The sequence below is a fragment of the Acanthaster planci genome, linkage group LG07 (assembly GCF_054643075.1).
Source record: "Acanthaster planci isolate LZ-2023a linkage group LG07, COTS_SCS, whole genome shotgun sequence".
In the NCBI taxonomy this organism is placed as follows: Eukaryota; Metazoa; Echinodermata; class Asteroidea; order Valvatida; family Acanthasteridae; genus Acanthaster; species Acanthaster planci.
This window is the reverse complement of record NC_141783.1, coordinates 19912822-19937084: the sequence shown is the minus strand read 5'-3', so window position 1 is coordinate 19937084 and position 24263 is coordinate 19912822. Positions and strand designations below refer to the sequence as shown.

The following is a 24263-nucleotide window of genomic DNA, read 5'->3' as shown; positions in this document are numbered from 1 at the left end:
AACCATTCACTGTCATAGAAAATAGTTGGGATTCATAGGCAGTTTTGTTAATAGCCTATATATCTCCTTCGAGGTAGTTTTCCCTCCATCAATGAACAGCAGAAAAGGCTGGTCTGACTGCCTAGTACCGGCCTCCGTAATTACTATGGAATGGCAATGAAGGAAGGACTGGTGACAGCCTGCCTGCCTTTCGTTGTATATATGCATTTAATAAATGAGTCATAACTTTTCTCAACTGGCAAAATGTTAGACTGATGTTTTGTTAGGTGTCATAAAAATCCTCTTCTGATTTGTTCCCGAGTGGAGCCTGTACTAGGCAATAGCAGATCAACATAGTGTCTGCTCTTTTGACATCACAGTCGGGGTTTTCCTACAAGTGGCTGCTAAAATCTATAGTTTGCCATCAGTACAAAAGTGAAAGAACAATTCAATAAGTGGTAATAATCCCATGCAGCTATCAGAACACTAGATAATGATTCACGTACTTCTTAACACTAATTGAATATACAACTCTATTTAGCAGTAATGTGACAAATGTCGATTTTAAGCAAATAGGAGATAAAATCGAAAACCAACCCCAAAGTGATCTGCAAACTTTGCCGACCATATACTGTAAGTTTTAGGCAAATGAGCATGGTTCATACATGTACGTGATGTAATACAGATTTTACAGGTTGAGATGCTGATTTCATTGCCCAAAGTTATCCCAAGGCTTATTCATGAATTGCCTCTTTGGCAGATTTTTCAAAAAGTGGTATGTTCCCGGCAAAATCTTACGTCAGCCTTCAGACCTCAAAAAACAGCATTGTCAAATGCTAGATTTGAATTTGTTTCACAACCAGCAATAATGTGTCCCATTTTACTTTGATTCGAAATACTTTCTATCAGCTCATTAAAAGCTAACCTGAAGAATGTTCAGTAGAGACATCAATGATACTTTTTGTTCTGTCCATTGAATGCTTAATTCTATTTTCTTCTCCTTTGGTGTGGTATACATGAGCAGTTTCTCCAAGATTAACGCTAAGGTAATAAGCTTGGTAGATCACCTTGTCTACAGCTTATGCTTTGAATAGAAATAGCCGCAATGCTTTGCACTCAATATGTTGATTATTTAGCTACTGCTGCACACTTGTGAGCATTAAACTGGAGATATAAACTTAACTTGTGTATCTGGCATGAGCAAAGCACCCCCTCATTGGTTGGAAAGAGCCATGTCTTAGGGGGGGTGTTCATTTATTGGTAGCGACGCGACTGTAACATTTGCATTTCATTGTCATTTGTGAACCAACAAAGTTCAGTTCCCACCAAAGGAGCCTCCATTGCTTAGAAAAATTGTGCTTTCTCTTGGTCCAGTACTGGGTTTATATCTCAACCTTTGAGTCACACGCTGCCTCAGCCACCTTTGCGTTATGGCTGGTTTGCTGTTGAGTTTGAGCATGGGATGCTGAACACTGCACTGCCGCAGGCAAACTTCACGTAAAAGGTGCAGAATTCAATTGTCAGGTGTGAGAGTCACACAGGTAATGGCCCAAGCATGGAAAGTTAGGTGAACTTTTATGTCGGTGTCCATTCAAACCTGTAGCGAGGTCGGCATTGTCTGGCTTCAGTGACAACTACCTGTAGAAACTGCTTGTAGGATAGTTGTGCATCAATTTCTCATTTCCACTGCCAACTAAAAACGGGTCTTCAAACGCCTTTGAACAATTTTGGAAATGCAAATCAGTAGCGGACCCTGTGATAACACTTGCGATGCATGTCCGTTGCCGTCAGGAGGCCAAACTGATTGGAAATGTTTAAAGATACATGTAATGGACCCCTTATGAGGCTAGAAGGACGACAGTACTTTGACTTCATGACCGTGACCAGATCAAATGACCGAATCCCCATTGGGGATCAGGATACTTCAGTATGCTGCTGCAAAATCACCATTTATTTCACACACTCTGCAAGTATCGTCTTAGTAATGCTGTGTGGTGTTTGCATTGGGGGATGGTGCATTGGGAAGTTGTTTATGCACACTCAAAGTGCCTTCTCTTGGTGTCCTTGATTAGATCGCCACTGCTCTAAATTGTTAAAGCACAAATCTTACGTTTTCCTATTCAGCATTACTTTTGTGTGCAGGTAGCTACGGATACTCATAAACTGACAAATCTTCAATTTGTCGCTGTCTTTGCTGTTGAGAACTTTCAAAGGTGCTTGTATTTCAGTTCAAACTTTCCTTGTGCTTCGGTTCAGTGAAAGTTTCATCAAACTTGCTTTCAAATGTTTGCTGCAATTTTCAATTCTGATGTTTATGTTGTAGTTAATAGAAATGTACAATCCTTGCACTGCTTATTTTACCTTCAATTCTTCCATCCTCAGCTTTTGGAGGTTTGTTTGTATTTTCTTTGAAACTCAGTTTATAAAGGTTTTACATGTCTGTGTGAGGTAACTGAAAGAAATCTGTAGTTGGGAGAAAAAGGAGTCACTGATAATTTTTCTGTTTGCACTCGAGCAGTAAACCATAGTCTTTGTACATTTGTAACTGAGATTCCGTGATTGGTATTTGTAGAATCCATTCATCAAAGCATTTTGTAAAACTTAGTTTCACTGTTCTTGGTCACATGACCAGGTCTTGCCAACAAAATAGTGGACATCATATACTTGCCCAAGCAGTAGGTGTGTTATGTTAATAGCTCTTTGCTGTGAAAAACCGTTAAGCATACTTCACCTTTTGCTAAGCTGTACGTTTCTCTGTTTTCTTTGGAAAGCAAATTAGTCTGCTCCTGTACCTTTCTACACAGATGTCAGCACTATGGCAGTATCTCTTCAGCAGGTACCAGACTGGACTAGCTGCAGCGTGATATTACACTTCACTTGAATGCACATGCTCATGTCATAAAAGTTTGACGCTGAATCTCATCTGATGTCATAAAACATTTGACGCTGAATCTCATCTGATGTCATAAAACATTTGACGCTGAATCACATCTGATGTCATAATAGTTTTGACGCTGAATCACATCTGATGTCATAAAAGTTTTGACGCTGGATCTCACCTGTCATAAAATTTTTGATGCTGAATCTCATCTGATGTCACAACAGTTTTGATGCTGAATCTCATCAGCTGTCATAAAAGTTTCCTGCAGAAGACACCAAAGGAAACTCTTGTTAAATCCCATGAATACTGCCCCTGACCTCCAGTTTGTTGCTTTGAATTGCCCTTTTACCACGCCTAATGAAGGTTCTTGATCCATTCTTCATCTGTTAGCAATCACTGCATGCTCTCAGCAGCCCTGTCAGAATGGCGCTACATGCTACCAACAGTCGTTGAACCCCCAGGGCTACTTCTGCCGTTGCACCCCCGGCTGGCAAGGGAAATTCTGTGACGAGCCCATTAACGCCTGCGCGTCTGACCCTTGCCTGAATGGAGCGTCGTGCAACAACTCCCAGACTTTTTACACCTGTTCCTGTGCCACAGGTTTCACCGGACTCAACTGTGAACTCGGTAAAATAGATCAGAACTTTCTTCCCAGAAAAAAAGGCAGTGTGTACATCTATTTAACCATTTTTGTGTTCAGATTTGGAAATCATTGAAAAGCAGTCCACTTCAGCAACAATAAATATAGGTTTTCCTGGCTATTTAACATAATTTTCATTCAAATTCACCAATTTCAAACCTCTCTGCAACTCGGTAGAATGCAAACATCTCGCTGGTGATAATATTCTATCCATTTGTTTAACTGTTCTGTGATCGGTGAAATTTTTTTAAATAGCAGGGAAAACCTATGCATGCCAAAGAATAAAAAGAAAATCCCAAACTTAGCTGATTTTAAACCATCTCCAGATAGGTCAACCATTTAAAGACTGGATTAACATTGTACTGATTCACTAAATTAGTCCAAAGCAACTGACAGTCTTTAAGACTGGCTAACACACAGTCAGCTTTTAGGAGCACCTCAAAGGAAAACATCTTTTCTCTGATTTTATCTGTTCAAATAAACATGGAAGTATCGAAATCGAACGCAGCGTCATTTGTCTTCAGAGCTCAACTATAACAAGCTTAAAAGGCCTTTTTTCTGTTCATGCCAAGATGCGAATTCTGAATGTAAATTACATCATTCAGAGAAAACGAGGGGAATCCTCACCCTTTGTTCGTAGTCGATAAATCCTTTTCCATGCCAAACAATGCATGTAGCCATTGAAATTTTCTTTATCACTGCATGTCTTGGACGTGTCTCTTAAGCCATGCATGCAAAAAATTGATAAATGCCTGTTTTGCTTAAACAGAGATTCGTGCTTGCGACAACGATCCATGCATGAACGGTGGCACCTGCTCACCCCAAGGTACCTCGTTCACCTGTGCCTGTGTCAACGGTTGGGAAGGCCCAACGTGCGCCCTCCCGACCAACATGTGCAACCCCAATCCCTGCCAGAACGGGGCGCAGTGCACCAACCTGCAGATGTCCTACATCTGCAATTGCACATCGGGATTCATGGGTACAAACTGCGAACTCGGTAAGCCGCCCACTCCGCCAATAAGCATGCGGGCTCAAGGACCAGTAATTGACCTAGGGCCAGTGTTGTATTCGATTCCATCACAAGTCCTTTCACGAGTCTCTTGCAAAGTCCAGTCACAAGCCCCTTCACGAGGCCAATCATAAGTAACAGGGTGAACAATGACAAAAGAATGGTTTTTGTTTCAGCTCATTTGAATAGCTTGTGAATTGGCTTCAAACTGAATGACTTGTGGTGGACTTGTGATGGACTTGAATGTAACACTGCCTAGGGCTCTTTCAAAATGCAAACCTGTACCTTGTCTGTTAGTTGTGAAACTGGAATGTCCTAGTACCCTGTACTGCTGTGTGCAAGTTAAACCATTGGCCAGAATTACTGCTGTGGCAGCAAGCTCGCATGCTAGTGTTTTTCATGAGTTACATGCCTTTTTCAACCAATGAGATATTGTAATTGGCCAAATGCACGCCCACATGAAGTTCAAGAAAGCATAAGCATGAAGCCACTGCTTTAATGGCAGAGTTGAATCTCAGACTAGAGTCATTATGTTTTAGGATTGGAGACTTTTACATGCAAATAAAATGACGTTTGACAAATTTGACTAGTTAATATTAAATATTACCAACTTCAGTTGGAATGCAGGAAAAAGTGTGTCCTTGACTTTCTGTATGCAAAAGCAAAACTATCTGTTTTCATGATGATAGAGATATTATAAAACAATGAATAATAGGCAAACAAGTCAAATTTGCTTTGCCTCATGGAAATATGACTTGCTTGCACTTCTGGCCCATAGTACCGGTATGTTGACACACTGAAACCTCTTTTCAAACATGATTATGTTGCCATGATTAACTTAAAGCAATCATTTTGAGAGATCTATTTTTCATTTTGTTGGCAGTCATTCCAGCCTGTGTGAGTGTGCCATGCCTAAACGGAGGCCAGTGCTTTGACTCGATTGACCGGCTTTCCTATCGTTGTGTCTGCTTACCGGGCTGGACGGGGACAAACTGTGAGCAAGGTAAAATAAACAACCTTGATCCCGCCAGAGTGCATTGGTCCTTTGCCCGTCTCCACCCAGGAGTATAAAATGATACCTGGGAAGGTGAAGATCAAATAGAGCTGGTCCTTAAGCAGCTGCAAAAACTGATCTCATGACCTGGTGAGCAGGAGTAAATGCTGCCTAGCCATTTGAGACTTCATTGATAAGCACTGGATATAAAAAGCGCTAATTGTTAATAAACCAACATCAGTATGCTTGCATTGAGCCTTTATCACAAGTGGAGCAGAAAAGTGTGGTCAAAGGTCACAGTTCATCTGTTTCTTGTCTTCTTCAGATTTTACAAAATGTCGTGTCATTTTTGTAAGGGCAATAATGTAACATCTGAAAATGGAGATGCTACTTATTTTGAGTGAAAGCTTTTGCAAATTTGAAATGAATGGGGGAAAATATTTTCAAATGTGTTTTTTTGTTGTATATATTGTTTGATAGTTTAGTTTAATTCTAATGCACACAAACACATTGTTCGATAGAACTGAAAACAGTGAAAATATCGGTGTTTTTATCTTGGTTCACAACTTTTGTGTAGTCTTTTTCAAAGTTGTCAAATCTACTGCAAATCCATCACAAGTCGTTTAGTCTGCAGTCAAGTCTCAACTGTTTACAAGAACCCTGACAAAACTATTCCTCTGCATTGTTCACCCAGTTTACTTGTGTTTGATATCATGAAAGGACTTGATACAACACTATTACCAGTAATCAGCACATATCCATCATTTGTCCTTTGTGGTCGTTGGGCAAAATTCATCTTGATTACAAAGGATGCAGTACAAACCAACAAAAAATCACCTCTAACCCTTCTTTCCCCTTTTGCGTTAGTGGCATTCCCATGCGAGAGCCAACCGTGCCTGAATGGAGGGTCATGCTATGAAGGATTTGAGACCAACGCTTATGTGTGTCAGTGCCCATCAGGATGGACGGGCACCAACTGTGACCTGGGTATATTCCTAGTAGTGATAATACACGTCAACTGTAGGAGAGCCGTAGTGGTCACCAGCTTCTCCGATTAACCCTATAATCCTGCAGGGTACTTGAGAAACCCTACTGGAGGCATCAGACTGCATTTTAAAGTGGTTTGCCTGCCCAGTATAACAAGATCCAACACGTCAAATCTCCTTAGGCCAAACAGCCTTGGAGTCAGTGGTTGCCGGTCACCACAAGATCCAACATGTCAAATCTCCCTAGGCCAAACAGCCTTGGAGTCAGTGGTTGCAGGTCACCACAAGATCCAACACGTCAAATCTCCCTAGGCCAAACAGCCTTGGAGTCAGTGGTTGCCGGTCACCACAAGATCCAACATGCTCCCATTAGCTTACCATGGCTAGTTTGTTTGGCTGCTGTTGATTGCCAAGTGCATCAAAGTACATCGGACTTGTTTACCTGATGCACTGTACACTGGCAGGGTTAGGGTTAAGCTTAAGGATCTAGCATTCTTACAGCCATGGGTTGATCATATTGCTACCTCTACAATGCCACATTGTCCTCGTATCTCACCAACCAGTGCAGTGTGACCTGCAGCAAAAGCTGCATATTACCGTTGTTTTCGGGACCATTTTCATTGCACAGTGGTCACTTTGGTGACCCTAAGTTGAGGTGGACAGACCAAACTGCCTGCAGTTCGATCCACATTTTCTGAATACAAGAAATCCTCACCACCAGGTGATGGCCAGGACACATCACTGCACCTTGGCAAAAACCTAGCCTCAACGCCTGACCTTTATCAAAACCCCTGTGTTGATATTCAATAAGCAAAGGCGAATATTGCCTATAGCATTCCCCTAAAAAAATGAGCAAAGTAGCCCCTTTTAAAGAAAAATGTTAAGAGGCATTATTTTGTAACGTAAATGAATTTAAGGAGGACATTGTTGGCTAGATTTCTTTCCATCTCCATTTTCCTGCTTTGGTGATTTGGAGATATGCCTCAGTTAAATTTTCTTGATCTGCCCTTGTTGAGCATTTCTGTATGGTCAATTGGAAATATATCATGCACACCCTCCAGCATTGAAATGCGATATGTGTACGGTTAATGCTATCGCAATATCTTCGGACCCGTATTGATTTTCCATTAATTTTTTTGGACACAGAAACACTAATTTGCCAAAGCCAGCCTTGCCAGAATAATGGGACGTGTTTTGAAAACTTCAACGGCGGAGGCTACATTTGTGTTTGCGAAGCTGGATGGGAGGGAACAGACTGCAGTAGTCCCATCAATACCTGTGTGTCTAATCCTTGCCAAAATGGAGCAACATGCACCAACCAGCAGACATCCTACACTTGTCAGTGTGTAGCAGGTTGGACTGGACAGAACTGTGAAGTACCTATCAATCTTTGTGTTCCTGATCCTTGTCAGAATGGAGCGACATGCATCAACCAGCAGATATCCTACACTTGTCAGTGTGTAGCAGGTTGGACTGGACAGAACTGTGAAGTACCTATCAATCTTTGTGTTCCTGATCCTTGTCAGAATGGAGCGACATGCGTCAACCAGCAGACATCCTACACTTGTCAGTGTGTAGCAGGTTGGACTGGACAGAACTGCGAAACCCGTAAGCTCTTAGAGAAACTCAGATGTCAAAATGTCTAATGTCAGAAAGTGCCATTAACTCTAGCGGCACTAAATGAGTGTGCCATGTGCATGTCTTCAATTCACAACACCTGTTGATAAAAGATGTATTTAACGCATGCGTGCATCCTGCACATGAGTATGGTAACAGCGCACTTACATGTATGCCGTATTCTGGTCAATGGTTTGTTTATTTAACTTATGTACAGTATGGATTCTGTGTCTAACAGTGCAGGTTGCTGTAATATTTGCTACGTGATTAGATCGCAAGGTCTTCCGCAACAAAGTCGCAAAGTCGTGTACAATTTTCCAGTTAATAATATGATCGAAACAATGGCCAAACAATTTCTTATATTTTACAAGAAATTTCTTTCTTGGTAACTCTACTGGTAGTTGGAAGCTCTTTTGAGCAAGATTTTCATGGAATTGCTAAATCGTTTTTTCCTCCCTTTTCTACCATTCTACACTGCTTATGCCTTCGTTTGAGGTGATTGTCCTTGACAAGTAATTGATTAATTCTTGGTTTTGAATGGAGTGTGAATTTGGTCATTTGTATGAAATTTATCGTAACTGATCATCTTGCAGGTATACTGAGTTGTGGAAGTCAACCCTGTCAAAACGGAGGGACGTGTTTTGAAAATTTCATATCTTTCGGTTACTTTTGCCTGTGCCCGGTCGGATGGAGCGGGCTGGACTGTGAAACAGGTGAGCCAAACCTGGAATCAGTCATAATTTCTTGAACTGTAATCTCGGAGTCCAGTGCCGTAGTCCTCCAATAACCATTTCACAACGGATGACATCTAAACATGCAGTGATTCCCTGCATCAAAAATGCAGATATTGTCCCTTATCGCGGTGAAAGCCTGCCCGTCCCATGCACAGAGGCTCAAAAGAGTCCAAGAAGATTGACCTTGTATGTCGCCGTAACGCGTCTGTGCCACCGGGCATTGTAGCAAATATTGCTCCACATCATAGTCTCAGAGTTTTGAAAAAAAAAAAAAAGTAAAAAATGTCACACAAATCTTGAACAAAAGATCACCAAGAGTTAACATTTAAAGTCCAACTTTCTAAAGACAAATATGCTGCAGAGACAGACAAACTAGAATAGTGTGGCCGTGAATTTCACTGAAAATATAAGAAGTTCTAGTGCTGTTAATAGGAAATCAAATTCGACATTGCAGCCTATTCACAATGGCAGGTCAAAACATGAATGTAAATGCCGGCTCTTATGCAGTATAAATGGTACACACAGGAAAGTTGACTCACAACGCATTTGCTGTGAAAGTTTCTCTTGTTGAAATATATTCATCTTTTGCAAATTTGGAGCGCACATGTTTGATCGGAAGCTACAGATTTTCATTGGCTTCCATTCAAGGTAATAACCTCCCAACTCCATGATTTGCCTAAGACAAATGAATGAAGTTTGTTCTTTTTGTTTCATTTTCACTTTGAACAGCAACACTTCCCTGCACCAGTCAACCTTGCCAGAATGGGGGAACATGCTTCAATTCCAACGACAACTCCAACTACACTTGCCAGTGTCCGGATGGCTGGATCGGGGCAAACTGCGACATCTTTGATGTTTGCACGACGGACGTATGCCAGAATGGTGCTACTTGCGTGAATCAAGGGTCGTCCTTTGAATGCCAGTGCGTGCTGGGATGGGTCGGGCAGTTCTGCGAAACGCGTAAGTTCAAGAGACAAACGCACTCTCAATGATCGACTAATTCGATTGGCAAATCACCACACCCTATTGGTCGAAGAAGTACGTAACATGTATGTGCCCCCTGTCCACGAGCATTGTGCCGCCGTAGTAATGGTTTCTGGCTGTCGAATTGCAATATAGAAGAGTAGGCTTTTCTAGCACCCTAGACAAGTTACATATGTTACATGCCGGGGAACCTCTTGAAGATAAAGGAAATTGTTTTTGATACCCCAATAAAAATTTTATGTCTCCAACGAAATAAAGACTGCAGAGACACTTTAATATTTGGAACTTTTAAAAATTCTTCTGAAGTCAATTAAAAATGAGCTTATCGAACAAAATTGAAATCTATTGGTCTCATGTGACTGGTGCTCTGTTGTCTGCCAAATTTTAAGCATGTGGACATTATCTCAAACATAGCACAAATAATTGTGGGAATTTGCCACCACCAAGTGTCTCCAAAGTCTTGAGAGTCCTTGCTTGAGTTATATTTTGATCGCGAACCAATTTGAAGAACAGAGTGTGCATTTTTATATTTAAAAACAGAAAGCATAACACCGGTTTTTTTTTCATGTGAATGGTTGTTGTGCTTCAGGTATGTTATTGTGGTCATGTTGTAAATGTTACTTGCGTTGTTTTGGTGCTGTTGCCCCCCAAAGGGTTGCAAGCTTGCGACAGTCAGCCCTGTCAGAACGAAGCCCTCTGCAGAGATTCGTTTGAAGAGTACGACTACATCTGTCTGTGCCGGCCGGGCTGGGAGGGCAAAGACTGTGACATTGCTAGTGACACATGTGCATCCAATCCCTGCATGAATGGTGCTACTTGCGTCAATAACCAAACCTCCTACACTTGTCAGTGTGTGGAAGGCTGGACAGGCCAGAATTGCCACATTCGTGAGTATTTTTTCCTGCGGCTGTAGCACTCAAATGTCAGAGGTTAAACTTCCCCTGTAGTCAATTTTTACCTCAACCCTAAAAGAGCCGCGTTTTCTCCGTCTAATACTGTACATTTCTCACTCTCACGTAAATACATGTACATGATATGAAGTCAAACATGCATGAATTTGGAAACCTTGGAACAGTAAAGCCATGCCAGATGTGAAAGGTTAAAATTAATTTCTTTTCACCAATCTGCAGATTAAACTTTACTGGAAGAATATAAAGATAAAAATTCCTGGTAGACCTTCATTAAACATGACAGGGCAAGCCCACGTCAAATTTCAATAGGTGGGCTGCGTGAGAATTCTGGAAGCTCGACAAGTGATACTGGTTGGTATTTGGGTTGATGGTGGTCAGTATCAGGAAAACTGTGTCAGTGATGCTCAATTTTTTTCTCAGAACCACACGAGTCACAAAAGAGATGCACCTATACTACCACTGGGAATAGTGCAACTCCCTCCCTCCTAGTGCTTTGAAAATTGGACAGAGGTTTTTGGGGTAATGTTGTCCTTCTTTTCTCTTTTACAATTTGTGCTCAGGGAACTTGACCTGTGAGAGTCAACCGTGCCAGAATGGTGGGCAATGTTTTGAGTTTTCCAACGGTGTAGGTTTCATCTGCGTGTGCCTGGCTGGTTGGACGGGAACAACGTGCGACGTTGCTTTGGATTTCTGCACGTCAGAACCGTGCTTGAATGGCGCGACATGCTTTAATGGGCAGGTGTCGTACGCTTGTCAGTGTGCGGCAGGTTGGACTGGACAGAACTGTGAAGTCCCCATCGATCTGTGTGTCCCTGATCCTTGTCAGAACGGAGCAACATGCTTTAATGGGGAAACATCCTTTTTTTGTCAGTGTGTAGCAGGTTGGACTGGACAGAACTGTGAAGTACCTATCAATCTTTGTGTTCCTGATCCTTGTCAGAATGGAGCAACATGTGTCAACCAGCAGACGTCCTACACTTGTCAGTGTGTAGCAGGTTGGACTGGACAGAACTGTGAAGTACCTATCAATCTTTGTGTTCCTGATCCTTGTCAGAATGGAGCAACATGCATCAACCAGCAGACGTCCTACACTTGTCAGTGTGTAGCAGGTTGGACTGGACAGAACTGTGAAATCCGTAAGTGAATTTGTTTATCTGACTATTCATTTGTACATGTAAAAGGTTCTCTATTGAGAGCAAATTATGTACATTTATGTTGATGGACACAGTGTATATGATTTTTTTCTAATTTTTTTATCATTGACTTAATAGCATGCAAATATTTATCAACAATTTCAGTAAAACTTTGAAAATGCTGCCCCTGACACATCATTGAAGATGATGTTTCACGATTAAGTCTGTTTGATATTCAGTTCTTTTCATATCATGAAAAATTATCGCATTATCCGATATTACCATGATGTCTTCATTTTCCATTCATAAAATAAACACGACCAAAATCACCGTGTCTCAAGTGCCACGGTAAAAAAAGAAAAAAAGAACAACATATACAGACCTATGCATTATTTCTACATTTAGAACTCTTATATGCTGGTGGAAAGCAAATTTCAACATGGAAATTGTGGACATTAAATTATCATATATCATATCATGGTACTGTACGGAAAAAGCCATTTCCCTGCACACATTAGCGGTAAAGTTTGCTCAATTAGGCAACCCCCAAAATGGACAGAGCACATGCGTGTTACTAGAGCGGCTACTGGTATTGACGCCTTCACGTCATTTCTAAGTCGTCATTTATTTCTCATAAGTGGACATGTTTCACTCGGTCCCTTTTCTACAAGACCACAAAAAATCCTTCTTGTAAGTCGGTAATAAAAATATTGTGCTTGGGTATCAGTTTCCTTCGCCGTGGTTGCCTAGAAGTGTCAAGCGACAAGCCCCACACTGCTTGACTAATGCATCCACGTAGTTTGGGTACATCTTTTACATCAAGTAAGATGCAAAAGAGCCAAACATTACAGTTCTTCCATTTAATTGAAATGACAATCAGGAATTTGTTTTGGAGACGGTTCCCGAGACGGAGACGAAGTTGAGTTTTGGAAAACGGCTGTGTACGTGTGCGGCACGCGAGCACGGTATGACAATCTCGAGTCCCAAGTAAGAGAGCCGACTTACGTGTAGCTGGAGTTTACTGTACAAAACATTACACATGCGTACAGTCTGTTGGTTTAGTTCTGCCCCCTAATACTTGTAAGACACTTGTAGCTGCTGGGGCCAACAGTGACTTTGTGGTTGGAGGTTTTCAATGGAGTATTTGTGTGGCCCAAATGCAGTAATGCAGGCCTCAACTCGCGGCGCATTGACTTCCCTATGTGCATGTACAGTACATCGTTTGGAGCTTATCGCAATAATAATATTATTGACTAGCCTAGAGATGGTTGGAGCAAGAATACAATTAGCTGTGCCGTCATGCATTGTCCATTGTGGAAACTGGAAAGTCTCCATTACTTATGATATTTGCATTCCTAATATCACGCAACACACCACTCTCTGTTGGTGCTTACTCGTTGTGTTTGGATGGGTTACTCTTGATGCTCACAGGTGCAGACAAACGTTGTGTGGGCATAACACTTGGATCTCTTCGTGGAAATGATTAATGGTTACCTATCTGCCATCTTGAAATAATTATTGGATACAAGGTTACATACATGTACGTAGTCTTTGTCTGAGTCGGAGTATACTCTTGGTTACCCATGTTCTGGCACGTTCTGATCATGTGCTCAGGAGTGCACTTGCGTTAGCATGAGTATTGAACACAGAGTTACCACTCTTATGTGTAAATTGACCCTCAGGGATCACTGTTTTCTCTTGAGTGAACTGGCCATGTATGGACACAACTGCATTTTTGTTTCAGGTATCTTGACTTGCGTCAGTCAGCCATGTCAGAATGGAGCCACATGCATGGAAGGGTCGGGTGCCGTGGTGGGATACATTTGCCTCTGCATGGCTGGTTGGACTGGCCCGGACTGTGGAACAGCCATTGACGTCTGCGCATCTGTTCCTTGTCAGAACGGAGCCACTTGCATGAATCAGCAAACATCCTATACATGTCAATGTACAGCTGCATGGACTGGTCTGAGCTGCGAAACTCCCGTTGACGCTTGCGTGTCCAACCCATGCCTGAATGGAGCAACGTGCAACAATGGACAGACCTTTTACACATGCCAGTGTGCCGACGGTTGGACAGGACCGAACTGTGAAATTGTCATCAATGCCTGCGATTCAAACCCGTGCCTGAATGGAGCAGTGTGCATCAACGAGCAGACATCCTACAGATGTGCGTGCCTGACGGGTTGGACTGGTCTAAGATGCGAAACTGCCGTCGACGTTTGCGTGTCGAACCCATGCCTGAACGGAGCCACGTGCACTAACCGACAGACGTCTTACACCTGCCAATGTTTGCCTGAGTGGACGGGAGCAAACTGTGAAACTGCTGTCAATGCCTGCATGTCTAATCCTTGCCTAAATGGAGGCACCTGCACGGGGAACCAGACTGCCTATTCCTGTATGTGCAGGGAAGGCTACAGCGGGGATACCTGCCAAACTCGTAAGTCACAATTTCTTCCTCGTACATCACTTTGTGTGATCTGTATGTAGTTTTTTGTGTACATAGGTAAAGCTGATAGGTTTAAACTTCAAGTACAGTGTAGTATGTTTAAGCACACAAAGTCTGATAAGTCTGTCAAGTCGTACTGTGTGTTGAAATCAAACTGAGCTACTCATGTGGTTGCACATGTGGTACAAGACCACAAGTGGTTCTTGTCAACAGTTTACTCCATTGATGGATGGTACATGTCCATGTAAGAATGATTCCTACTGTGGTGTGCCTCCGAGTGATGAGTTTCCCACACCGCAGTCCATTTTTTGCATCTACCTTACATGTACGTGTATACGTATATACAACACTGCTTATTAATCATCTGTTCTACATGTACATCACCAGTCAAAGAGATGTACAAGTATCATGCATTTGAAAGCCTGTTACAATGTATATTTATCATTTGCATAACAACACCTCCAGCTTGCACAACTTACATCTTAAATGTAAAACCTTCCAGTCCTGAGGCAAAGTGAACACTGTTTGAACACTGCATGTTGACCTTTTGCATAGACGCACTGCAAGAAACAGCTTCTCTATGGTGACCTTGGATTGTTGGACATTGTTTTGAAGGATATCTGTCAGGCCCAGAAAGCAAGCTGTAGGTTATAAGGAAGGAATATTTTTATGATGTGCTCTGCAAGTCACACAGAAATGCTCAGAGAATGGAGGAATAATGTCATTACAAGGATATTTTCAATGAGAGATTTTTTGCACATTTGCACCTGTCAAATTCTTGGACTGACTTGGTTTTATTCCCACCCATGTTGGACAGAAACTCTGGCCTGTGCCAGCAACCCTTGCAAGAACGGCGGCATGTGCAGCGAAGACCCCAACATGTTTGCCTACATTTGCAGCTGCGTCAACGGCTGGACTGGGGCGACTTGCGAGATTTTCCCCAATGCCTGCGCGTCGTCACCCTGCCTCAACGGAGGGATGTGCACGGCCAGTGCCGCCGCCTACCAGTGTAACTGCCTGACTGGTTGGACTGGCAACCGATGTGAGACAGGTGAGCCAATCACAGTCTTTCATGGTCTGGTACTCATGCCAAAAGGTACTGACTACAGCACTTGAGGACACATCTTTATGTCTTCTAGCCGACTTGGTCTTGTAACCAAAATAGCAGGAAATTCTTTCATTTCTGAAATTGGCCAAAATTTTCCAAATCCGTTTCATTGATTTTTGGCTAGCATCAGTATTTGCAATCATTGGGCATGAGGAGTCGTGTGAAGAATTTCCCTCTTTCTTGGTTTTTATTTTGCATAATGATCACTTTTGCAAAGCTCTGGTCAGGCAGAATATTAAAATAAAAATCATGGATGTGCCATGCTCCATCTAAAAATAGAAGGGCATCCTAAACATTACATTGTGCTTTATTTCCATCATTGATGGCTCCCTGCTGTCATGTTCTATTGATGTGGCAGGGAACCAGCTTTAGAACAAATGAATCATTGTTTACAAAAGAAGTTCTTGTCCCAGTTTTTAAATTACGTGCAAATCTTCCACCCCGGACCCTGACTTTGACCCCTAAAGGTACCTGTAGCCCCACCCTCATCATGCATACGGTGTACATGTATTTATACATTCTGGGGCTTTGCCATCTTGCATTTGAGCAATTGACCACTGTGCCAACAACCTGTGCATGAACGGGGCAAGTTGCGTTCCCCTCGCCTTCAGGGCCCATGGCAGTGAGTGCCCAGTCAGCTTCAGCGGCACTTTCTGTGAAACAGGTGCAGCAAAATAGATTGTCATTCTTACTTGTGCCACCTTGGGGAGTCAGGTACTTCTCCTGTAGTTCTTAGAGCACCGCAGGAATGGTACTAGTATTTGTCTGGCCCCTGCAACCTAGGTGTGAATCCCCGCTCTGGCCGACATTTACATGTAGTTTAGGTTTTCAGTTCCTTCTTGTTTACATGGGGTTTAAACCAAAGATCGAATAGCGCCGAAGGCCCAAGATGGATAACTCTGCCCAAAAGGTGCAATTACCCTGGGAGCCATTTGAGCAAGCAATACGCCTGGCCTGCGCAGTTTACGGTAATGCTTTGGTGCAGGTGCACCAGGTGTACATGCCTGCCGTGGCGCCTGCGCCTGTGCGTTAATGTGCATTGCGCAGGCATATTGCTTGCTCCAATGGCGCCCATGCGATAACAACGTTTTAGTCAATGTTGTATTCACGGTGAAGTTCTACATCTTGCACTGCTATGCGGCGCTATACGATCTTTGGTTTAAACACACTAAAGCCCCAGTTCTTTTGTACGCACATTCACAAAGTCTGAGAGGTCTGTGGAAATGGACTATGTGTTCTTGAGCTTGAGCCCAACGGTGCACAGCCTATCATTGTAGGTACATGTAACATGTAGCTACATGTATGAGGGCATACCCCCTTGTTGAAAACTTTGAGATTGCAGGGTAGTGTTGTTCACATGCATGTAACAATTCGGTATTTGTGATGTTTGGCTGGTGAAAGTAAGCTGCTGTTATCTTTCCTTTTTTTGAAAGCCAAAATTTTGAGCCAAAAGAAAATGGTCCACAAGTGGTTGATACCTGTTGCTCAATTCCTCATTGGGTATCAGTATGGAGTCCTCTATCACCTTATATCCCCATATATCACCTTATATCCCCATATGGTTGGTGGTGTTAGTGTAAGAATTGAAGAAACTAGCAACGGACACCAAGCTTTCTGTCATTGCTGGTTCCAACATTTGAGGCAGGAAAAAGTTACAATGTAGGTTCCAACAACCAACAGGGGACCCTGTGCTTGCTGTAATTTTGTGATGATCAAATGAGCCACTGAATTGAGCCTGTTTCTTTTGCAGATTAGGACAGCAACAAGGGAAAATATCCCTATAATTTGCTACAAGAAAAAGAGAAAAATTCCTCATCAGCTCCAATGCCCCTTTTTATTTCACTTTAAGTTTTAAAAAATTTTAAATGTGCGTTTCTTGTTCATTTCCTTTGTGTCAGATTTTTAAGGCCATGTTGGTTAAACAGGTCAATTTTAAAATCAGATAAAAGTTGCACATTTGATAAGTGAAAAAATAACCAGTAAACCTCGAGTGGTTGAATTTTTCAATTTTCAAAATACATGTACACTTTTGATTCCATGCTTGCACCTGCAGTTTTTTTCATTTTGTTTCAGCTTCGAGTGCTTGCTTGTCTGATCCTTGTAAGAATGGAGGCACTTGCCAGGACACCAGTCAAGGTGCCTATGAGTGTACATGCACAGTGCAGTGGACCGGCACCACCTGTGAAACTGGTGAGAAGCATGTTAAAGCTTTGCTGATGATACTCTCTTTTTGGTTTTAGGGATTGTCATACTTATATATTTGTGACCTGCCACGACAAACTGAGCGTAAAGTCGTATTCTGCTCTTTCCAGTTTTGAGGGTTCAAAGTCAAATATTGAAGTGGAGGTCAATTTTGGCATTTTGTAATATTTTGAAAGAGAAACCCCTCTAATTAATTCGAATTTTGTTGGCAGGATCAGATATTTAAAAATGTAATTTTCTTAGTAATTTTGATGAAAGCGTTATTCGTGCCCAGTCAGAAATGTAGAAACAATGTCAGAAATAAAGGTGCAAAGCTGCCAGAATAATGCCACACTCTCACCTCATACTTTTACCCTATTAACCCTAACCCTCCTGAATCCTTCACCTGTTGGAGGATTGAGGAGGGTTAGGGTTAAGTGTGTCATGTACATACCATTGAAAAGCTCTCTTTCTGCTGCTTTAAAAATACCAATATCTCAATTGGTGAAAATTTTGAATTTCAGCTCATTTTGTGGGGACAGGTTACATTTCACAGTTTTAGTGGACACAGAATTCGGGTAGCATGTCCATTTTGATATACACACAGGTCTTACTAGAAGTAAACATTGCTTTCATAAATCAATCAGACTCTTTGATGCAAACAATCATGTTTATAGATCTATTTGCAAATTACCGGTACTCTGACAGGTCCTCGGTAAACCTGGTTCTTTTGTTGTACTTGGTGTTATCTTTGCAAAAATCTAAATCAGGAATTACCTTGAAACTTTGTTTTGTTTGTCTTGAGCAGCAGTGTTTAGCTAGGCAATATATTCAGAGGCATTAATTTTTATATGTTTTAAATGTTTGATACTTAAGTGTTTCAACAATGGAAGCAGTGTCTGGAAAAATGGAAATCAAGAGTAAAATGTACTCACCTTGAATTTCACTTTTCTCTGAAATGGACAAGATGTATTTTTATTTGTATTCTTTTCCTGTTGTTTCACAGCCAAGGATGCATGTATTGGAGACCCCTGCAAGAACAATGCAACTTGCTTGAACCAGTTTGACTTTTTCCTGTGCCAGTGCCCACCTGGCTACACCGGTAACGACTGCGGGCTGGGTAAATATCACCAATTGCAGAAAACATCATCATAATCATTCGTTTGTTGTAAAAACAGTTTCTCCTTTTCCGAATGTTTTGCAACTGATAAGCTCAAAGGTCAGAAGTTTGCTGGAGGGGGGAGAGTTAAAGGCATATCAGTGAAGCCAGCAGGCTTAGGATTAGACAGTATATTTCTTCCCGTTGTTGGCAGGACAAACTATATCCCAGTACTGTTTAGGAACTAGTATGATGACGTCATTTCATATTGAATTATTAAATGTAAGCTTTTTTGTTTGTCAGGCTCTCCTTATTTTTACTTTGATTCTCCATTGGGTCTTTGATCATTTGTGTAAAATTGACTCATACATGTAAAAATATTTGCGAATTTACCTGGTTTCTCCCAATTTTTCCTAAGCAAGTAAATTTACTATGCAATAAGATTTATTTGTGTAAGTCTATTATGTTTTAGCTAGTAAAATGCTTTTAAAACATGTAACACAAAAACTGCTTTAAACTGCTAGCTGGCTACATGTACAGTGACCTCAAATACAAATACAAATTACCAGTTACATGCAGCAGGGCCTGATGATGTTTCAATCCTAGCAGAATCTTCCTTTGAGAGAGATTCTGCTGGGAGTCAAACATCAATCATCCGGCCCTCTTAATTTGTGCTTTAGAAGCAAACCAATCATTTTGCAGGGGTAACCATTCCAGAGTCTTGCTCAGTCGTATGCCAATGTCCATGTTTAATCTGGATTTATTTTACCCACAGACATCAATGAATGCGGGAGCACTCCTTGCCTGAATGGAGGAACTTGCATCAACCTGCCAAATGGATACAGTTGTATATGTGTACCAGGCTGGACAGGCCCCATGTGTACCCAGGGTAAATATTTTACCTCACTGGAAACAGATTATATGAGGCTCAGTGCTGGGATGATTAATAACCCCAAAATATGAATAGTTGGTTTGTTTATGAGAAGTGATTGATATTGTGCTCCTGTTTGTAAAGACTACTTAAAAATTAGTTTTCTTTATGGTGTCAAACAAGGAATTGATTAAGAGTCAAAACCCGTAGTCTGACATGTGGCTTTGCTTCATGTAATGCCCTGATTTAAATAACATTGACGGTACCTTTATTAGGACAAGTAGTGTTTCACAACTCTCAATTTAATTAGTAAAATTTCTGTAAGTAGCATTTTGTTGAGAAAAACAAATTTTACCGCTGTCCAAAATTTCGTTGTAAAAAAATTGCCAGATAATAGTCATTGAAAATATGCTCTCATGCTGAATCTTGTGTCAAAATGCATCAAGAAAGTCTAACTACCAATCAGGGGATGTTGGCAGGTCTTTTTAGGAGGACTTTTAAATCGTTCGGGGAACATAAACTTTTTTGTTTTGCTCTATTTCCGCAGATGTGGATGAATGTCAGAGTAATCCTTGTGCTAACGGGGCGACTTGTAACAACCTCATGAATAGCTACCAGTGTGTATGCCAGGAAGGCTTCACAGGACCACAGTGTCGGACAGGTATCATAAGCCTCCCCCTCAACCCTCTGCCCCCACCCACTCCCACCCTAACTCAGCCATGACGGGCATTTTCACAAGACAAATAAATGGAATAAAAACAACACTATTGGTGAAAAGTGAAAGTACCGGTATTGAAAAATGCCTCACACTGATACAGATTAGAGCCAGAAGAACCTGACAAGCTCACTGATTGCATGGTTTTTCATCAGCAGTTGTAACTAGCCTCCTGAGGTGGTCCATGGAGCATTCCATTTCCATTTACCCAGGACAAGGGTAGTTTAATCTCATACTAGGATTTATTCCGTAGGTTTATAACGCATTCTGCTTGATTTTAAAATTCACTCATTAATGTGATCACTCATTAATGTGATCCAAACACAATTAGAATGTGGTTCTGTTTGAATACAAAATTTGTTAAAAGTTCAGTATCATTTTTCTAAACTACCCTCTTCATGAAATGTTTGAACCCAGTGTTCTGCAGGTAGCACTTAGGAATGTAGGCAGTGTGTGTACCTTTAATGCATTGGCATACAGTGCTGGGTTTTATACGTATAGTTTAATGATTACTGTTGGAGAGTACCATTCGTCATGCACAGCAAGATAGCAAAAATAGCTACCTCCGTGTGACGATTTCTTGGCCAAGCAAGATACCGAATCTGTGGGTCAGGTGTCATACTGCTCCACATTGTATGCAACATAACATTACGAGTCTATTTGTACATGTATCTAAAAACAAAGTCCTTCTTTTTCATGGCTTGTTTTCCTTCAATACTCCTTGGTCCTGTTCCTTTCATTTGCGTCCCTTTCCCGCGAATCCTTTTAAGATGATGTGGAATGTACAGTTTGTTTTGCAGTTTTGTAATGGTTGTACTCTGTTACCTCTTTAACCCTGTACTTTTCCTGAGGTCTCTGTGCCCATCCCCAAAATTTAAATTTTTGGAAATGTTATATTGCATATTTTGAATTTTTGTCATATTTAAAACAAAATTACTTTACCTGTAGCTTCTTTTCTTTGTTCAGTATTTTGTACTTTGTATTTTAATTCTGCTGCTGGCGGTAACTATACAATTGAAACCATTAATAGTAATAATAATAGTAATTCTTTATTTGAGGATGGCAGGGTTTGTCAGTGACTTGAACAATTGTATCCTCTCTCAATTGTTAGTTTCTTAGTCTCTAAGTGATTGAGTTTGTTTTGAATTTGGCAGAAATTGATTACTGCGCCACCAGCCCCTGTCAGAACGGTGCAACGTGTATCAACCTGCCCACTCAGTATGTGTGTCAGTGTGTCCCTGGCTTTAATGGCACCAACTGTGATAACGGTGAGTGTCCGTTTCTCCTCAGGATGGCTTTGTCTGACTCTGATCACGAATTTCAATTTTTTGCCATCCAAAGACGTTTGTTTCAGTCCATGTTGCTCTATCCGTTATTTGAGCTCAACCATGGATGGCTCTCCAAAGCATTTCCAGTACTGGGCAGTTTGAGCAATGTCTATTCATGGACCACAGGTTGATTTTCCTAGATAAACCATGAACAACAATCCCAGTACCAGGCAAAATGATCCACCGGTTGACAAGTGGTCGTCGCTGGAGCATGCCCATCATTGTCTCAACTCCTGCCTTAGAGCAGTGGAGGCGACGTGCAGTATGGTTGCACTAGAGAGCTCTGTTCTGGCTGCCAGGAACTTGAGCTGCTACTGTTGCATAATCAAGTCTTAACTGGCCTTGGTCGAAGACCTTCTTAAATTGTTCTTGGACTTACCTGGTATAGGAGAGAACTGTTGCATAAAAAATTGTTTGTTCACTTTTTAATAGGATACGTATACCTTCTTCCAGGGTATGAAAAATCCTTGAAAACAAAAGCTGTTTGAATGGTGTTCAGAAATCAAAAAACGTCTTTCGAAATTTAGATATTTTTGTATAATTTATTACATGTCAAAGGTCTTTCAACCTTTGTTTGCAGTTTGTGCTAATTTTTGCCCTCGTGTCTTGTCATTCGTTATTATTTTGTTCTGACCCTGTATTGCAGACATTAACGAGTGTGACACCACCGTCTGTCTAAATGGAGGTTTATGCATAGACTTGCTGAATGGCTACAGATGTGAATGCCCGGTGTCACACAGTGGAGACAACTGTGAGATAGGTGGGTATAATCAAACCATTGAGAAAACCTGTCAGACACCACTGAATGTTGAATGTATTAGATTTCAAGATGTATTGCAAGCTCAGTGGTCGAGTGGTTAAGACGTCTGCACTAGTAAGCAGGAGGTTGTGGGTTCGAGTCCCACCCGAGTAAGCTTGTGAATTTTTCTCGGACAAGCACTGAGCATACAGTGTTCATCAATATATACATTGGGTAAGGGCAAAACCTGTTACATAAATGTATTAGATTTCTTCATTTGGCTCGAAAGCTTTTCCACTTGGGGGGTCAGGTTTTTCTGGGAGTTCTGTTTGCGGAGCGGTTCCTTTTCTGTGGTCTTGGTTCGAATCCCACCTATGCTGCCACCTGGATTGGATTTCGGCCCCTACATGACCCTGTGGGTTTTCCCCCTCTTATACAACTAAATATTTCTTCATTGTCTTTTTTTACAAGCCTTGTAGTGCTATGCACGGATGCTTTGTAAAGAATTCTTGGTTTTATAACCGTTAATAGAATGATTGTGATAATATTTGATAACTCAATTAGGATTTTATGGCTATTCATCTGTTGCAAATACTGATTTATATTCCTTTTTTGTGTGTTTTTCCTTTTCAGAACTCAATCCATGCATTTCCAACCCTTGCCAGAACGGAGCAACCTGCAACAATATGTTTACCATCTACACCTGTAGCTGTCCCATTGGATTCACAGGAATACACTGTGAAGTTGGTGAGTCAGTCAAAAGTCAGAAGAGTCAGAAATGTGAGGTCATTTGGAAGCAGGAATTGAGTGATTGAGTACGCACGCACCTGTTTGTTCATGCACTGGTTCTGGCGCTAATGCCCTTTACATGCGTGCGCGTGACGTAGTCACATTCTACTAGTATGTGAGAGCTTGTTGAGACAATACATCTGCAGCAGAAGTTTGAAGTGCTAAAGATGGTCGTTTGTTAAGAGTCTTGTTTTCCAATCGCAGAGAATGGAAATAAATTGGAATTTAAAATCCACCCTACAGCGATTTACCCATTTTTCAACTTCATATTTAAAAAAAAAAGGAACATGGTTTGAAAGTGGATAGTGGATATTAGCTAGCCAAGGTATTAAAAGTTGACCAGGTAGTTCCCTCATCTTCGCGTCTGAACTAGTTTGCCTACTTTCGGCACCTTTGACAGCTAATGTTGACAATCCACCTGAAATAATTAATGTTATATTTACCGAAGTACTTTCATTTTACTTCCTGAGTGCAGAAAAACACTGGTGGCATCTTTCCATGTACAGGTAGGGTCGTGTTTGTGCATACAATGTACCCCGTGCAATAGTTCCACAAATGTTCTGGTAAACCGTGGAATTGCCTACTATTCATGCATATTGGCTTGTGCTTGGATCATTGCATATGTGCCCGGAAAATAGCAGAAATATGGGCTCACCCATAATGGTGAATGGACCAGTGAAACGTCCACTCTTCATCATGAATATGCATGAGATATAGTAAAATGCTTCTCAGGTGAGATTCCTTGAGAGTAAACGATTCCTCCTTCATCTGTCCTTGATACGCAGACATCAATGAATGTGCCAGCAGTCCGTGTCAGAACAATGCAACATGTGTGGATGAAATTGGCTCCTTCAATTGCACCTGTGCCCCAGGCTGGATGGGCGTAACCTGCAACATAGGTAATCTTTTGTCATCACTTAATTTTCTTGGTACAGATCTGCCTTGAGCAGGGGCACCCTGTCATTTGAAAAAAAGCTATGTCGGTGTGGAGTGTTTATTTTGTTGGCAGGGAGGAAACCACACTGCTTGCATTTCAAAGTTGTTCATGAACCAGAAAAGTGCAGTTCCCACCGAAACAGCCTCCATTGCTGGGACAATTGTGCTCTCTCTTGGTCCAGT

General features: G+C 41.5%; 1 protein-coding gene across 31 annotated transcripts in view; it reads left to right on the top strand.

Moving 5' to 3' along the window:
* The window catches only part of LOC110976081 (uncharacterized), a 92706-nt gene that overhangs the window by 13122 nt on the left and 55321 nt on the right, over positions 1-24263 (top strand). For all 31 annotated transcript variants that reach the window (XM_087138671.1, XM_087138668.1, XM_087138685.1 and 28 more), the window contains 19 exons: positions 3251-3487; positions 4270-4497; positions 5393-5512; positions 6371-6490; positions 7636-8097; positions 8700-8819; positions 9570-9800; positions 10478-10711; positions 11296-11871; positions 13613-14305; positions 15132-15365; positions 17496-17612; positions 18610-18723; positions 19478-19591; positions 20121-20234; positions 21443-21556; positions 22263-22376; positions 22989-23102; positions 23930-24043. In XM_087138671.1, coding sequence (XP_086994797.1) covers positions 3251-3487; positions 4270-4497; positions 5393-5512; positions 6371-6490; positions 7636-8097; positions 8700-8819; positions 9570-9800; positions 10478-10711; positions 11296-11871; positions 13613-14305; positions 15132-15365; positions 17496-17612; positions 18610-18723; positions 19478-19591; positions 20121-20234; positions 21443-21556; positions 22263-22376; positions 22989-23102; positions 23930-24043 — 4170 coding nt within the window. The remainder of the gene's footprint in view (positions 1-3250; positions 3488-4269; positions 4498-5392; positions 5513-6370; positions 6491-7635; positions 8098-8699; positions 8820-9569; positions 9801-10477; positions 10712-11295; positions 11872-13612; positions 14306-15131; positions 15366-17495; positions 17613-18609; positions 18724-19477; positions 19592-20120; positions 20235-21442; positions 21557-22262; positions 22377-22988; positions 23103-23929; positions 24044-24263) is intronic.